Source organism: Megalops cyprinoides, chromosome 6, assembly GCF_013368585.1.
Source record: "Megalops cyprinoides isolate fMegCyp1 chromosome 6, fMegCyp1.pri, whole genome shotgun sequence".
NCBI lineage: Eukaryota > Metazoa > Chordata > Actinopteri > Elopiformes > Megalopidae > Megalops > Megalops cyprinoides.
Genome location: NC_050588.1, coordinates 13,872,579 through 13,890,227, shown reverse-complemented (window position 1 = coordinate 13,890,227; position 17,649 = coordinate 13,872,579). Strand labels below are relative to the sequence as shown.

Sequence of the window (17,649 nt, the reverse complement as noted above, 5' to 3'; positions counted from 1 at the left end):
TTGACTCAACATCATGGCTCACTTGCTGGATGATGCCAGCTACAGGCCACCAGTGTTTAGCTAAGAAGAAATGCATTCTACATTCTAAAATGGAAAAGCAATGTAACAGAGGAAGCGGTATCATAAGATCCACCCACAGTTATGAACACACATGTGTAGCATGAGAGCACACATTCTGGCATTGGAACAGCTGGTCAGTGGGGTCGGCTCCAGAAATAGCTTCCATCTAACAGCTGGTTGACTAATGTGGCTGGTTGAATATTTATCATGCCTTATTTGCTTTATTGTGCAAAATTACTCCAGAATACCCTGGTCCCTCACATGTATAAACACAGCTTTATCTGCTTTCTTATCCTCTTGACCCTTCTGACAGGTGTACAAGCTGTTACAATAGCACCAAATGCAAATATTCTTATCAGTTCACTGTCTTATGTTCATCAGCGCACTCTTTTCCATGCTAATATCACCTTAACCCTGGTCATTTCCCTTTTGGGTAAGTGAAGTGATTTTTAAATTAGTTTTTAGTAAACTGTACACCTACTGTATCCTGACAGCTACTGTAAATGACCTGATATGTCCAGATAATTAATTCCATTTCAGTATAAATGGATTTCTCTAAGTGTCATTGATAATATTATGCTTTAACAGAAACAGCATGTTATAAATTATGTATTATGTAAATGATTACCAAAACCTTTCGGATACTGGAAACACTGCAACACCATTCGCTATAAAGGGCAGTCTGTGGAAATGTTTCAATCTTTCAGCTTCAGCCTTACAGAAAAGACATTGAGTGCGTGTCATTTGGGAATGTAGAAATACTTTCAGCAGTGAACTCTTCTGACATTGACAACAATAGTGAAACCCTAGGTTAAAACTGGCCGCGTTTGAATGTTTTGGCTTCTTGTTCCAGGTCAGAAAGAAGCTGTTCTTCTACTCTTCTGCTCTTTTCCTCTTCTCCTTATGAGTTGGGGCCCTTGACCCTTTGCTGCCTGTTACTCAGAGACCAGATTATACCTCAATAAAGAGAGTGAAAATATAATTATTAAGATGTTTTCTTCACTATGACGTGACATGCATTCTCTGAGACTGTCCACCCATGCCAAGACGAACTTGCAGGCAGCAGACAGGACGTTCACGTTTCAGGGCCACGCCTCCTGTTTGGGGAGGGGTCCAGGACTGGGGCATTTTCCCCTTGAGCTGCACACGAGTTCTACCATCTGTGCCTTTGAGCTTTCAATGCCTTGTGCATCACTGCGAAGAGGTGCAGCTGCTGCCACGTGTCATACAAGAGAGATAAAGGAAATGAGTCTTTGCTGACTGCTGGAGTCATATGTTTTAAGACTGAGGTTGGTGACAGAAGGCCATAGCCCTTAGGAAACTCCAAAGACATCTGTGGGTGGTATATGAATTTGATTGTAATTGGCCCAGAGAGAGGACTAATTCGGTTAATCCTATTAGACGGTGAAATGTACACTGGAAACGTGAGGCAGGCATCTGTGCTGTTATTATAAGGTGATGCCATGCCGGTGTCATTGGCACTGGTTTATTTATATGTTTCTCTGTGGAAAGACATAAAAGGCTTTATCACTCTGAGATCCATAGACATTGTTTCACAGGGTGTGAAGGTGGGGGACGAGGGACATTCGGCCATGGAGGACGTCGTAATGCAAAGTGCAACGGCAGCCAAGGGATAGTAAAAATCGTGCTGTGCATTAATTGCAATGCAAGTTATTAGCGGAGGTTAGTGTGGGTTCACTGTAAAACACCCCAGCGGATAACTTATATCCCCAGCGGATAACCAGCTGATCATAGCTAGAAGGGCCACTATTTTGATTTTGATCAAAGCAGGCTGATGTCGCGCCTTTCATATTAGGATGATGCATGATCAACCCATAAAAAAAATGCCTTGGGATGGATCGGTTTCTTTCTCTGGTTTCATTACATTAAAGGGCCAGGACAGTAGAAGTCAGGCTCTTGTATTATCTGGGGCAGCAGGCTGCATTACGGCAGGCCGGGGGGGGATAGTGTATGAAGCACTGAAATGCGACCGGGGTCAGCAGGGCAGGGGATTAGCAGGCCAACAGTCTGAGGGAGCATCTCCAGTGTAAAGAATGGCAGAGGGGAAGAAAAGACCAGGCAGCCACCCTCTCGCACCTGGCTTTACTAGCAGGCCCTACCCAGCACCGGATGAGGGTGACTTATGTTTGGCTGGTAATCTCCTGTACAAAGTGGCTCTTTCACCTCGCATGATCAGAATATAGGCTCAAGGGGATTAGGTGGATTTGGCGTCTGTGCCCAGAAGGCTAGGGACCAGGTGGTGGGGACTGGAAACATGGAGGAACACATTTCTGTCCACTTGCCTGGTCTTGCACTTTCTGCGCTTTCTGTCCACTTGCCTGGTCAGGCAGTGGTTGGGAGGGGCGGGGCCAGGGGCTTTGACAGCAGGTGAGTGGGCCACAGGGGTATCTCCATTGTGATATAAGCAAGGTGACAGGCTGGCGAAACTGAAAACAAAGCTCAGAACAGCGTAAGACATTGGGCCCGTGTGTCACTGTGTCCGGGGAATTTCCAACGCTGTCATTGTGTGTTTGGGCCTCTTGTTTGTGGTCATAATCTTCTTATCACAGGTCATTTCATTTTTAGGCTTTCTAGCGGGATCAAAAGCCTGAAAGAGATGCTATTGCTGCACATGCATTCTCTAACCCACATTCAACATTCATCTGTTAGTTTTGACTGGTCACCTTTGCATTTCAAATATCTGCTTGTTTTTTTGCAACACAGTGCTTTAATTACTGTTCCACTTTGAGTTGCAAATGAAGCTCTCTAACTCGTCTCTATTTTATTTGCCTTGTAAAGTTGCTACAGAATGGGATGGCTTTACCACACCAACCACATCATCAACAAACAGCTTTGCAGATTATATACGAATGATAGAGGTGCATCTTAAAATGTCTGATTCTTGATTGATGAGTGCCATCTCTAAGTATCTGCTGATTGGACATAGGTTTGGTCTTGTTTGTTCTATCAGGCAGATGCATCCCTGGGTTTATGGGTAACTTGTCAAAAGTATTGGGTTATGGGGTCTTGAGAGATGCAGGAAAAGAGTGGTCCTTCTGTTCGGCATTGCACCTTACATCATTTGCAAATAAACCATTCAAAGTGTCTCTGTGTTTGACAACTGGAGCATCTTGGCTATACCGGCAAGGGCTCCTGGGGGCCGGGGAAAAACCAGGGCAGTTTTTCCACCTGACTGGGTGACAAGGGGAGCTGGCAGCCCAGAAATTTGCTAGAGAGATGCCTCTGAATCCACCTCTTGTTCTTGGGAAGCCAGGAATCTCTGTGTGAAGCCAAACGTGTAGACTCTGCCTCCATGGCCCAAATAGGACTGTACACTGCTAACCAGCAGCTGACATTCTACTGAGACTTTTTAGGGCAGATTGTTAGGGTGAATGTAGAAGTAGAAGGTGGTGAAAATCGGCCAGGATCCAGAATTTGCTTTTTGGCCAAAATAACATCGACAAAACTCCTTGAGTTTTGTCTTCATAAAACCAAATTCACACACACATCCAATTTCGCGGCACACCCAGTCTCTACGAATTGAGTGTCATCGCACAGGTGGAGTGCAGCCACATACCCAAGGCCCATTCAGCACAGAGACTGACATTTCCATCAAACCTGAATCTGTGCTGATGTCACATGCAAAGTGCTTAAAGTGCGTGCTAGGCCTTTCATTCTTTCTCAAGTTATCATATGTATGATGCATATGATGTATATTGAACAATAAAATTTATTTATTAAGTTTTATGAAAAAGAAACATCTTAAACACATATTTTAAAATTAACCTCAGGATTTCTGCTGGGAGTGAGACGTACTAAGTCGATGGCCTCTCATTTAGCAGAATTCTGAATTCTTGCTTAGTCCAACTGAACGTTTTCACTGCCATGTGTATTTTCACAGAGTCAGCCTAGGTGCCTTGCAATCATCTTAATCAGCAAACAGTCAATGTAAGTCATTGCAGGATGGCATTCCGGATGGCATGTATCAAAGATTGTTGCGTGTCCAAGAGTAAGTGGGTCAGACCATTGTTGCACTCTTCCGTGCCTTTTGGTCTCTGGGTGAGCATAACTCTTCGGACGAGTGACAGGGGAATGGGCCTTGGAAAATATCCCACTCTGATGGCCATGTTGCCCGGAAACGAAGTGCAGGTTCAGGATGAGGCAGGTGTGGGAGTAGAAAGAAGGAAGCTTGTCTTCAGCAACAGATGGACAAACCTAGGTTTGTTGAGTCTTCTTCGTCCAAAGTTCTAAACAACACGACAGCCAAAGCAGTGGAAACTGTAATATCCCATACTAAAAGCAGTTCTTTCTGGATTACTTATAAGACAAGGCTCTGAGATGGCAGTATACTGAAGTGGTAAAAGAACTGGACGGTAAAAGACGGGACTCTGCTGTCGTATCATTAAAAGTAAGGTTCTGAACCGTAATTACTTCAACAACTTAATGTTTAAAACCCAGCTGTAGAAATGGATAAGACGTCCAATAAAAAAAATCCATGACATGCAAAGAAGATAAATAACACTAGGCAAGTCGATGATGTAATCTAACAAAACCCAGATCTTGGAAACATTGCCTTCACCAACTAGAAACAAACAGTTCCTGTCACAGAGCATGATGCAATGCTGCCACATTGACATCGGAGTGTCACAACACTGGGCCCGTTGGCTCTTGTGAAACCTGCGCCTCCGTGAAGCCTGTCTCTAAAGCCTTCAGTCCTAGTGGACTGAGAGATTCATGCGTGCTGGGAAGCTGTGGAGATGGAACGCTTTCCTTGCTCTTCCTGCAATCACAGTTCCCGGGACTCTCGCCAGCGCACCATGTGAAAATATAGTGTCTGTGTACGCATTTCATGGATGTGCAACCATGTCCAGCTGCTCCGTGGAGAAACGGGTGAGTAACGTGAGAGGCGGTTTGGGTCCTTGGTATGCAAAATACTTAGTAATATGCCTATTTATATTGCACATGTACAGACCCGTTTTCCAGGCAAGCGGTCGTGCGCTTTCATGCCCCGAAAACAAAAATAATCTGGCTGTGGGCTTAGAATTTCAACACAAAGTGAGGCTTTTCCTTCTCTGGTTTCCCCACACATACACACCCCCTCCACCGCTCCGTGTTGTGTTGTCTGGCTGGGAGAGGGCCAAGGGGATGATGTCACATGAGGCCTGACGGGACACAGTGGCTCCAGGTCCGTATGGGATGCACTGTTGCTATGTGAAGATGAATCTGAACTCTGACCGTGAACTCCGCCTGCACCCCCCCAACACCACCAACACCGCCACTATGATTTATAAGATGTGAGGGATATATCATCCCAAGTTGGAATGCCAAAAAAAAGACTTGTTTTGCAGGGTGGCCTACGCTGGTTCTGGGAAAGTGGAGCTCAGCCCCTGTCCCTCTCCTCCCCACCTCTCCCTTTGGCTTGTGGCCACTCTGCAGCTACCGCACGCCTGCCTGCTTGTGGCTCTGTTATTTCACACGGCTGCAGCGCTGCCCCTCTTTTCTGTTTGCGAGGACAGGCTCAAAGGGGGAGAATTCCCTACAGCGCTCACATGACGGGGCTAATGGAACCCTCCGGTTTTATGGCTGATGTGCTTCTTGCACGTTGCCCTCTCCTGACGCACACACGTGTGTGTGTGTGTGTTTACAGGAGTGCTACAGGATGTGTGCTGTGTGCCATGTACCATGCGCCGCTCTGAATGCGCGCGTGTGCGGGGGGTGCGCGTGCGCTAATGCACTTGCATTGTCCATGCGCCGGCTTGTAACTGTCTTGCCAAAGTAAGCCTCTTGAGGTTTATGTGCTTTTAAAGGATCAGGCAGATAGACGTGGCTCAAGATAGACTCAAATAAAACCCACCTCAGAATACATGCAGCCCTCTCTAAACTGCATTCTATAAAAAAAAAAAATACATTGAGGAATAAATTAAGAACAGAGGTCTGAAGGTCAGCAAAATGCTCATAATTTCTGAGGTAGTGGGGGTTAATTGTTTCCCTGAAGATGAGTGAAGGTACACAGCATTTGTTAAGTGCTTTATGTAACACATGCCAACATTGATTAACCATCATAATCTCCCTTGAATTTAGCCATATCAGGCATTTTTCTAAAGCACTACTCAACTCTCACCCCTGTTAGCATGGTGGCTAGCAACAAAAGGTACACTAGATTATCAGTTCACTTATCTTTTGCTCAATCAGGTATGATTCCTGTACCAGTTCAACAATATTTCTTTTAACTGGTATAAATTCTCATATTTAGATAGAAAAAGGTAGTAAGGCCATTTGAATGAACTACACTTCTGCACATCATTTATCATTTTTGGATCTTTTTGCATAAACATTTTTAGTCTAATTGTGTGACATTTGTGGTATGTGTAAGACTTGTGCTTAGTGTTGAACACTTGAGGTGTCTGAAAAAATGACCTCAGCACCAAACAACTGAACTGCTCAATCTCACACATGCGTTGTTTCCTCGGGTCAGGAAATCATGAGGACAGCAACATTCAACTTTCAGCTCAATTTTATATTTTAGTGTCCTTTGCAGAAAATCAAGCAGTTTCCACTATGGGGTAGATCACACATATTGCGCTTGCCCCTTGGAATTTGCTTTAACGGCAGGTTAATGGCATTAAGCTTTATGATCCTGCCTCTGAAATGGTCAAACCTGCCTACAAAGCACTGGATTCACTTTCACTGGACGCAAACAGCTTTTTCTGTTTGCTCTCTGAGCTGTTATTATAGAACTTCCTCCCTTCTGCCAAGCAACAAATTCCTGTGTCTCCAGACAAACTGGAACGGGAGAACCCCTCCACTGACCTTGCACAGCTCGGGTCCAGAAGGGCCACAGGCCAGAGTCCCTACATGCCTAATTCGTAACTGATAGATGTGGATGAGCTAACATCTTGTCTCAGCTCTTGAGAAGCAGGAGTTATTGTGAGACTTGAAAAAAAATAGAAGGAGGCAGGAAGCGTGACAAGCCACAAATGAATGGGCTGTCCTAAGTGAAAAAAGGGAGTCCGGCCTCAGGTCTGGGTCACATGTTTTGTGGGCACCAAAGCAAACAGGGTGGGGTGGATGGACGAAGTGGGTAGCTGGGTGCAGCGGGTTCACTCGGGCCACGAGACGGTGCTACGGATGTGCCAGGTCCACTATAGCCCGGGCCCGTTATAGACGCTTCCAGTAGCTGTGGCCGTTTTTAGAATGTGGGAAGTAGAGTGAGAACAGAGCGTGGTGGTACGGAAATAGAAACCGAGAGGACGGGGCAGCTCCTTAGAGGGGCAGGAGAAGCATTCGGCAGCGTGTCTGGAGAAGATCCGCGTGAGATATCCTCCTCCTTGGCCAGCATCTTCCTGCGAACGCGCAAAAAGGACGCTTTGATACGGGAGACGACGCGCGCGCATTCCAGGAAGTGACGGATCAGCGGAGAGGAAGGAGTGGAGTGCGATCCGCAGCAGCCTGTGGCTTGTTAATCGATGTGGGGATTTTTGATAGTGAACTTCGAAATAGCTAAGACGGGGGGTAGCGTAACACAAGCCCAAGTGGGCGGGTTTCCTACAGGCTCCTCACGCACACATAAATCCCGACTATATATATCCGGCAATCTGGCCGCCTTCAAAAATAACCCTTGACAGTTATGATTTGAGCTGAAGAGAAAACTACCTGCTTCCATCAGGAGAGAGGGATCCCTCCTCATTGGCTCTATGTGCGTTTCCGTGGAAACAACTGTATGAGATACACTTTTTTCTGTTAGAAAGAGTATTAAAAACATGGCCTGGAGGTTTTCCCATGGTAGAGCATCCTGGTATGCTTAGGCAATGCAATGCAATGCTACCTTGTGATTAAAATCTGTTGCACAAACTTGCTGATCAAAGTTGCATTGCGGTGGTTATGCAAATGAACTGGAATTGCACCCAGAACGTTGCAGGTTTTGATCTGCTTGGGTGGAACACTGCTGTTGTACCTGTGATCAAGGTACTCAGCCTGAATCGCTCCAGCAAACATCCATCAGATTTCATGGATTATGTATGAAAATGAAGCTATGTGAATCGTCCTGGATGAGGGCATCTGATAAGCAATTAAATCATGCCATATAAGGCATACAACAAAAGTGTGCACTGTTAAGGTAACATATGCTTTCAGCCTTTCCTTTTGCACATTGCTGCCTATGCAACCCCAACATGTTCTTCGGTACTCCCTACAAAGAGCAAGGTAGTAAAAATACGTTATCGTGCTCATCAATAAAACAGAATTTGTGGATGAGCTAAGTGATGCTGCAGAGCCGAGGCTGGAAATGTGCTTTCTCTGGCCTCTCGAACTACGCGTGTACACAAAGCGATGAAAGCAGAAGGAAGAAGGATGGTTCCCCTCAGACCCCCACCTCCTTTCTTATCCTGCTGGAGCTCTCGCTTTGTGAAGAGGCCTTGGACACTCCTCTTCTGTTCTGTACACCGTGTACTCGGTGCTTAGTGGCCACGCCTGTCGAGGAAAAGGGGGCTGAAAAACTGTGAAATTCTGCAGACTCGTCTGAGCGTGCTGCCAGGTCTTCGATTACATCTGCAGGCCTCGTGCACTGAGGTGTGGGTGTGCGTGCATGTGCGTGTGTTTGTGTGTGTGTGCGTGTGTGTGTGTGTGTAGGTGGGGGGATACCCATTGGGGACACTATGTGTGTGTATATGTGTATGTGTCTGAGTGTGCGTGTGGGTGTGTGTAGGTGGGGGGGTGCCCACCAGGGACGCTGTGTGTCTGTGTGTCTGTGTGTGTGTGTAAAGCACTCTTACATAACCGCAGCTCAACACGGGCCAATAGGAGATGGCTGGTGGCTGCAGAGTGGAAAGCCCTTCATCTGTGGTATTTCTCCACATTCAGTGCAAGCCCCAGGTGGTAGCCAATACAGTGTGTGGCCATCGCTTTCCCTACAGTTTGCCTGCTATTATGTTGCTCTGCATAGACAAAAGCCTGCCGACTATTAAATACTATTAAATAAATGAAATCCTCAGATCCGATGTCCTACCACAGGTTGAATTTGAGTACTTTTTTTATCTGACCAAATTTGAGCTTTGCAATGTGGCACACCATTTTCAGTGTGAAGACCAGTAAATACTGAAAACAGTGAGAGCAAGGTACTGGCCCTTTTTATATAACAAGCAAAACAGGTTGGGTAATTCATCAAAACCTTGCCCCTTCTCCATGTGTTTCAGCTTGATTGCTTTCCTGTAATTTTAATTTTCTACCTTTGCCTGCTGGAAGAAAACAATGCCCTGTACCAATAAACAAACAACTGAACTCAGCGAGCTCCCCAAGGAAATGCCAGGAATTGGTGATTAGGAAAAACAAAAAACAATCATCATAAATTAATCCAGCTCATTCAATTATTCTGGGCAGACTCCATGAGCTCGGTTTGACACTTTTTATCACATGTCCATGAGCAAGCAAGTATTTGTTTGAAAATAATATGCTGTTCAAAAAAACTTAATTTGAGTGTTTTGTGGCACAATTATTAGGACACACAGGGCATTGTTTTTCATCAGTGACGGTGAAAATAAAGCAAAGACACCCTCTACTGTCTGTCAGGGGAAACACTGAATTATTTATTGTTAAAAGGAAAATAGCCATAATGTCAGATTGAGTGAATACAAGCACTGAGTTGTCCCAGCACCTCCCAAATCAAATAATTTCTTCCTTCTTTCAAAAGCCAAACTTCCACATTTATTTAAGTTTGTTTAAAATTTCACCAAAAGTACCCTCTTCCAAGACACACACACACAGACACACACACACACACACACACACATAAACTGACAAACTCATAGACAGAAAAATGCAGTCACACACCCTGATAACACCTTGTGGTGCTAGGGGTAATTACATTATTATTATGTATTAGCTATTTACATACTGGTTGTTTTTAAACCTACAGTGGCTCATTAAGGCCATGGTATCCGCATTTTGACTGGTTGCTGCGTGGAGAACGTCAGATACGATCTCAACACCACCAAAATGATTATAAGATCACAAGACTCATAGCTAATTCAGAACTTTGAACAACCCCCCCCCCCCCCCCCCCCCCCCCCCCAAGTGTTTGGTAATATTCAAATCCTGAGTTAGTCGGTGAATTTAGTATAACTGTTCACAGAATTTCACTGTAAATGACTTCAAACAAAACAAACAGTGGTGTAAAGTTAAATCACCGTAGACCTACGACAGAAATTATTTCCAGTTGTTACTACAACAACAATAATACAATAATCATAATAATAAGCACCACCTTCATTCCAAAAACAGCTTTTAATTACTGTTTTTACCCAAATCAAAATACATTATAAAAAATTACCTTATTTTGTCCTATCGCGACTATGCACGGGGTAACAACAGAAAAAACACATTTGCATACAAATACACTGAAGGGACAACAAAATTGACCAACATCCCTTCCAACACTATTTCATCAGTCTTACTTAATTATCTGGTGTCGCTTGCCATCTATTGGACACTTTAGGTACTGTAGATAATTCAAATAAAGAATATTCTGTGACACTTGTTGAACTCAGACCAACAGCCAATTGCATTACAGATGAAATTAAAGGCATTGAGTTCGAATATTAAGAGGGAAAACTCAAAAGGCAATAAGTAAATTATCAGGAAAATCGGGCCTGAATGTCTTTTCCATTTTATCGATAACGAATACAAAAACACACTAAATACATAACATTCAATCTCACTCTCATAACTAATAACCTCGTTATTAATAATAAATAATTGCCTCGTTACCACCATCTGTATTTATGTTTTTAATCCAACACAACTGCCCTTGATGAAAGTAATCATTCAGACTTCTGAGCCATTGATCGCCTTTTGAAATGCTATTGCCACATGACGGGCAAGTAACAATTTTTAGTATCCTTTTTGAACCACTATTAATTTGCTGTTTTAAATGTTCTTCCATTTGACGTAAGTGACATTTGATACACCAAAGAACAACCAGCTACGTTTAAAGTGTGGATCACACAATAACAGTAGAAGAATCATTTTCGGTCGGCCAATATGTTTGCTTATTTCCACATTATCCTAACTGACGTGCAGATGGCTAATTTTCTTCACAGACTTCTCCTTTAAGAGAAAGCCCAGGCATCCCGCAATGCGTGACGTAATGAGAAAAACTGCTCAGGGACTGGCCTGAAAGTAAGCGACGGTGCGTGTGTCCGACTGTGTTCCGAGTTATGTCCGTCTTCTTTCTTTCCTCTTTTCAAAACCGCGGCTTCTCTTTTTAACGCGTACACTAAGTTGTCGAATGACCAAAAGCACCGAGGGTCCATTCATTTAACCGGAACGACAGGAATTGTTTTATTTTTTTTTCCACGGGCGGGAAGAGGTGACTCGACCCTCGGAATGGATATGAGCTGATAGCTAACGTTAGCTAAAGATAGGTAGCTAGCTAGCTAACTTACCTAAGCTAACAGAAAAAAAGAAAGAATCACAGATTCGTTGCTCTGTCCCCAGCATTGTGCTGACGAGCTAGCTAGCGCTAGTTACCTTAAGGATAACAAACTTAATAGCAGGCTAACCGAGCCCTCTGTATAGCTAGTTTACTGAAAGGATTTAACTTTGACGGAAGACGGCGAAAGCTTTCGGACGGGTGGAAGAGGCGTCACAATGCTGTCGAACGCACAGAATCAGCCGGCGTTCCCGAACCAGCAGCAGCAGCAGACTCTCCAGCAGCAGAACCCGGCGCAGTTCGCCCCGTTCCACGGCAAGCCCACGCTGCAGATCAAGAAGAACGCCATAACGGACGATTATAAGGTCACAAGTCAAGTGCTTGGTCTGGGCATTAATGGCAAGGTTTTGGAAATCTTTCAGAAGAGAGACGGGGAGAAGTACGCTTTGAAGGTAAGACTAACCGGACCCAGCTACTGATTCTGCCTTGTGGGGAGGCTTCCCTGTGTTGGAGGCTTGGCAGTTAACGGTTGTTAAGGTGGCTGTATGGTGATACTGTTTCACGTACACGGTTTATTTGTGAGTTAACTTAGTTATATAGATAACTAGCTTGGTTGCCAGCCATCAGCATTTATAGAAAGAAACTTGCCGTTTAATCCACGTACATCCCTCCCCTCCACTGGACGTTCGCTACAAACGATACAATGTGAAGTTACTGACACAGGCGACGTCCTCCAATTTACGGTTAAATCAGTTGCTTTGCATTTTTATTCTGCGTGAGAGCTAACTTAAACTCATCTGCCTAAGGTTATCTTGTTAACTAGGACATTGAAAGACATGTTTATTCCTTGTCCAGTTATTTTAAACGTATACAGTTAACGTGGTGTTTTATTGTTGGCTAACGTTACTGTTTTTTTTTTTGTCTTAAAAACATGATACATTTACTCTTACCTTGTCTAGCTAATTACTTTAATGTGAATGGATGCGATATCCCTCTATCTACAAAAATATACCTGACACAGTGAAATTTGACAACGGACACCTGTTGTGGATCATTCTACGGCTGGCACAAGATCAGGTCGAAGAGTTTTTAATGCACGACCTGGCTTACTAAAATTTTATCAGACATCTTTCTGTGTGTAAAGTTCCCATAATCACAACATAACACACTACCAATGCAGACGAGCAGCAACATCACATGACGTGGACAGCTAGACTGTACATGCAATACTGTATTCTGGACTTTGAATTGCACCTTGCGTTGTAACGGCACAGCTTCCAATGCCTTGGAAGAAGATACTATTGCAAAACCGTGTGATGTCAGAGCACTCTTACACATTTCCCCGTTACTTTCCTAATACCCTGGAATTGTTTTAAACGTCTTTGTAAATCAACAATCGACAGCCCTGCTATGGCCGTGTAATCACATAGTCATGACACACAAGCAGACTAATGTTATTCGATCCTCAATACAACAGTATAGTACGTACTGAGTCGTACTGAGCGAATGGTTCCGCTAGGCATCGTTCATTAGAAAGTGGCATGGTGTGAGCTATGCGTGGTAATTTTAGATAATTTGTTCGTGTAAATGTTGCACTCAAGTATGGGAGAGAACTTCCACAAGTTCCAGCATGTTTCAGTTTAGTTTTTCGTGGAATTCATCTGTGCACCTTCTTATCCGGCTATAATCTAGGTGCATCGCACAACGAAAAAGGTTATTATGAGATTCCACCCTCAGGGCAACTTTAGGGCATATTTATACTGTCAGAAACAGCTAATTACTTTCTACTTATTTGATTTTCAAATGTGGTTGGCAAGCAGTTTGATAGGGTGGAATAAATTACAAATCTCTATTTCAAAAAGGTAGTTTTGAATTAATATTTTAACATTGATATTTGCTTTTAGATTTAGTGTTGTCACTTCCTGACCCAAGTGGCATACCAGTAACAGAAATGGCAGTATTGCTTTGTGCTTATAGTTATGTTGAACTGCTTACAAATCATACTAAAATAATGAGAAACATGTTTATTTTAAATGTTTCCAGCGCAAATAGTCCCTGAAGATAAAGCATGACTTTGTTTTTTAACAATAATCATCATCATAAAGGACTGATTGTAACAACCACAAATTCTTGACTTTAGACCATCACAGCACTATGCACAGTGCTGTCTATCAGAACTCGGATGGCCATTTCTAAACTCACAAGGAGTCATCTAACCAACTGAGAGTACGGGTCCCTAGTGGATTGAACTCCAGATTGTACACTTGCAAGAGTTTTTGCTGTGGGCCCAAAATCTTACATTTGGTTTTTTTTGTGAGTGTATACAGTGGATTTGTAAGAATCGGCCACATGTAGTGATAAGAAACACCTGGAAATAACCCTCCCTATACTAATGCTGTTTAAATTTAATTATCCACTTAAAAATCAGGCAGCCTGCTTGTAAGGGCAGTTTAGGGCTCACCCACATGTAATATACACTACATGGCCAAAAGTATGTGGATACCGCTCCTAATTATTGAGTTCAGGTGTTTCAGCCACACCGATTATTAACGGGTGCATAAAATCAAGCACATAGCCATGCAATCTCCATAGACAAACCTTGGAAGTAGAATGGGTTGTACTGGAGAGCTTGGTGACTTTAAACATGGAACTGTCATAGGATGCCATCTTTGCCACAAGTCAGTTCGCAAAATTTCTGCCCTGCTAGATCTGGCCCCGGTCAACTGTAAGTGCTATTATTGTCAAGTGAAAGTGTCTAGGAGCAACAACAGCTCAGCCACGAAGCGGTAGACCATGTGGGGCTGCCGAGTGCTGAAGCGCATAGCATGTAAAAACTGCCTATCCTCTGTTGAATCACTCACGACGGAGTTCCAAACTGTCTCTGGCTGCAACATCAGCACAACAACTGTGCGTTGGGAGCTTCATGAAATGGGCTTCCATGGCCAAGCAGCTGCACACAAGCCCAACATCACTGTGCACAATACCAAGCGACGGTTGGAGCGGTGCAAAGGATGCCGCCACTGGACTCCGGAGCAGTGGAAATGCGTTCTCTGGAGTGATGAATCATGCTTCACTATCTGGCAGTCTGATGGACGAATCTGGGTTTGGCGGATGCCAGGAGAGTGCTGCCTACCGGAATGCACAGTGCCTACTGTAAAGTTTGGTGGAGGAGGGATAATGGTCTGGGGCTGTTTTTCAGGGTTTGGGCTAGGCCCCTTAGTTCCAGTGATGGGTAACATTAATGCTACAGCATTCAAAGACATTTTAGACAATTGTATGCTTCCAACTTTGTGGCAACAGTTTGGGGAAGGCCCTTTCCTGTTCCAGCATGACTGTGCCCCTGTGAACAAAGCAACGTCAAGAGGACGTGGGTTGATGAGTTTGGTGTGGAGGAACTCCAGTGGCCTGCACAGAGCCCTGACCTCAGCCCCATTGAACACCTTTGGGATGAATTAGAATGCCGATTGCGAGCCAGGCCTTCTCGTCCAACATCAGTGCCTGACCTCACAAATGCTCTTTTGGCTGAATGGGCAGAAATTCCCACAGACACACTCCAAAATCTTGTGGAAAGCCTTCCCTATAGCTGCAGATGGGGGGGAACTCCATATTAATTCCCATGGTTTTGGAATGGGATGTCCAATAAGCTCATATGGGTGTGATGGTCAGATGTCCACATACTTTTGGCCATTTAATATATATTCAGTCAAGTTCAGTGGCTGTAAGTCAGAAAAGCCCCTTAGAAATGCAAATGCAGTCCCATTATAATTCAAGTTCATATTTTGCCATTACTGCAGCACCTGGCATGCTAAATATTTTGAGAAAAAAGTGTGCTGCCAAGTGCCTGGATGTGTTTATCTAAGTGCCCGCTGTGTTTAGCTGAGTACCTGGATGCCAGTCAACATGGAGGAAAAAAGAAGACTCTCTCTACAGATCAACAACACTTCCTTCTTTAGCCCCCTTGAAAGAGATGAGTCTTACCAAAGGGATGCAGCTGTGAAACTGGGCGTTCTGTCGTCTGCACACTCCAACATTCTGAAAGACCATTGACCATTATTACGACCAGCATCTTGAAGAACGAGGGGAGACAGAAAGCAAACCAGAAAGACCCCTTTGTAGCCTGCGCATTGGCAGTTATCATAGAGACACTCAAAAATGAAAGCGTCTATCTCTTAGCTTGGATTTCTTTGAGGTTGCCAGGTTTGAGGTTGAGGTTTTTCTTTAGCTGACGACAATATGTCTGTAGCAATGCTGTAGACCACAAAGAGCTACCCATCCACACGCTGACTTTCACACAACAATAGATGTGAATCACACTGTTGTTTTTATTATATATTAAATGCTTATATGAAAACGCTACTTTCGGATATGTTTTGTTCCATGCGTGAATCTTTTAGCAAAGGATATTTCTCAGTTATAAATGCGAGAAAAGCGTGAACATCAGTTTAATCCATTAATTTAGAGCTGGGGTCTTGAAGAATCAACCGCTGTTAGACTCATGGTGCCCTGTGCAGATGTAATTCTTATCAGTGAGGTGCACTGTAGTAGAAAAACACCTGTCATTGTTCTGCAGCTTTGAAAGTGAAGTCTAAGTATAATTCTGTCATGGGCTGTCACTTTGAGTCGCTAAATGATAGTGTAAGCAGTATACTGACTGCTCTTATGTGTGGTATTTGAGAGCATAATTATTATTCCTGGTGTCCTTGACCTTGACACCTTTATCTTGTTCAAAGGAAAATGCCAGAAAATACTCAGGTCGTTATTAAGAATGGTTGTCAGTCCACTTTCTGTGGGTTAGGGTTAGAGATGAACTCCTAAATGCACATAAATGTGCATCATTTTCCTTTCCCATTACTCCTCTCTGCGCTATTATTGCTCTCATCATTATTTTTCAGGGAAAAAAAAAACATTTGTTCTCTCTCCATCAAAAGCTTTCAGTTATTACCACTAGAATCCTTGCAACCGCTGAATAAGAGTTTGAAAATGAACCGGAGAGAAGGACCGGCAGGATGTACACTGGCATTTAGCAGATCTGTGAATTCGTAGTATGTCCAAACACTCTTTCCCGGGGTTTAAATTTTTTCCACTGAACATCCTTGGGTGTGTTTGAAGAGGCGTAATCTCAACAGTGTTTGAATCACGTGTGAGACATGGTGTTCTGTATGCAGCCATGCTGTTGTACGATGTTGCACACACACACACACACACACACACACACCTGCAACGTTATTTGCATCCCCTCATGAGACCATCCATAGAGTTCATGGATTGCAAATTTGTTTTTTTTGTCTTCAGCCTCATGCACAAGCCTCCAGCCAGTGGCTGCTCTGTTAATTCTTCATTCACAGGCTTTTGCCCAAGAGGGGAGTCTGAAATCCGGCGTGTTTGTTTGAGTTCATTCATAGAGTGCTGGAGCTCCCTGAGGAGGCTGAGCCGGCGCGTGTGCTGGGTTTGAGGAGCGAGCGCTTCCTAATGCTGCCTGCCCCTGGCAGTCCTCCCTGCAGCCGAGGGTGTTATGTTCATGAGACTGCAGCTGGTACCCCGCTTCCTCAAATAGCACCAGCCTCCGCACTGTATCTGACACTGAGCAAGCGAAAGAGGTCACGGTGGTTTGAGTTAGCTTAATGACAGCCAGCACTTTTTTTACTTAGTGTCTTCTAAAGAAAATGTGATACATTTTCAGGGGCGTGGAGGGGGTGTTAATTTACTCAGTGTGTATTTTCAGTTTGATTTCCTCTGGTGTCCTCACATCCTCTCAGCTAATATGAGCCTGGACTTGAATAAAAAAATTCCCACTATCTGTTAACGGTAAACAATTGCATGATTCATTAAACATAAGTTATGCAAAATTGCCTCATATGATACACGCATACTTGGCGTGTCAGGATGGTGGTGACGGAAAACATCAGCAAATTTAAAACTATCGAAATTCAGAATGTCACAGTGAAATACAATGTTCAATTGTAGACTTTTTGTTCTTCCTGGAAAGTCTGTTACATTTCACGCTCATTGTTTAAGGCCTGTCCTTTTGAACACCGGCCTCCCTTCAGGCCACGTGAAAGCCCTCATGGATCAGGAACTATGCAAAAAAGGGTCCTGCGATTAAAGTCTTCATGTAGGCTGAGCATCACGCCTGACTCCAGTAACGATCAATGAAGGAAGGCTTT

The 17,649-nt window shown here is 43.9% G+C and overlaps 1 protein-coding gene across 1 annotated transcript in view; it reads left to right on the top strand.

Annotated features, from left to right (window-relative positions):
- The first annotated feature begins 11,223 nt into the window (after positions 1–11,223).
- Positions 11,224–17,649, top strand: part of mapkapk2a (MAPK activated protein kinase 2a) — a 44,949-nt gene continuing 38,523 nt past the window's right edge. The window contains exon 1 of the mRNA XM_036531226.1: positions 11,224–11,937. Coding sequence (XP_036387119.1) covers positions 11,704–11,937 — 234 coding nt within the window. The 5' untranslated portion in view covers positions 11,224–11,703. The remainder of the gene's footprint in view (positions 11,938–17,649) is intronic.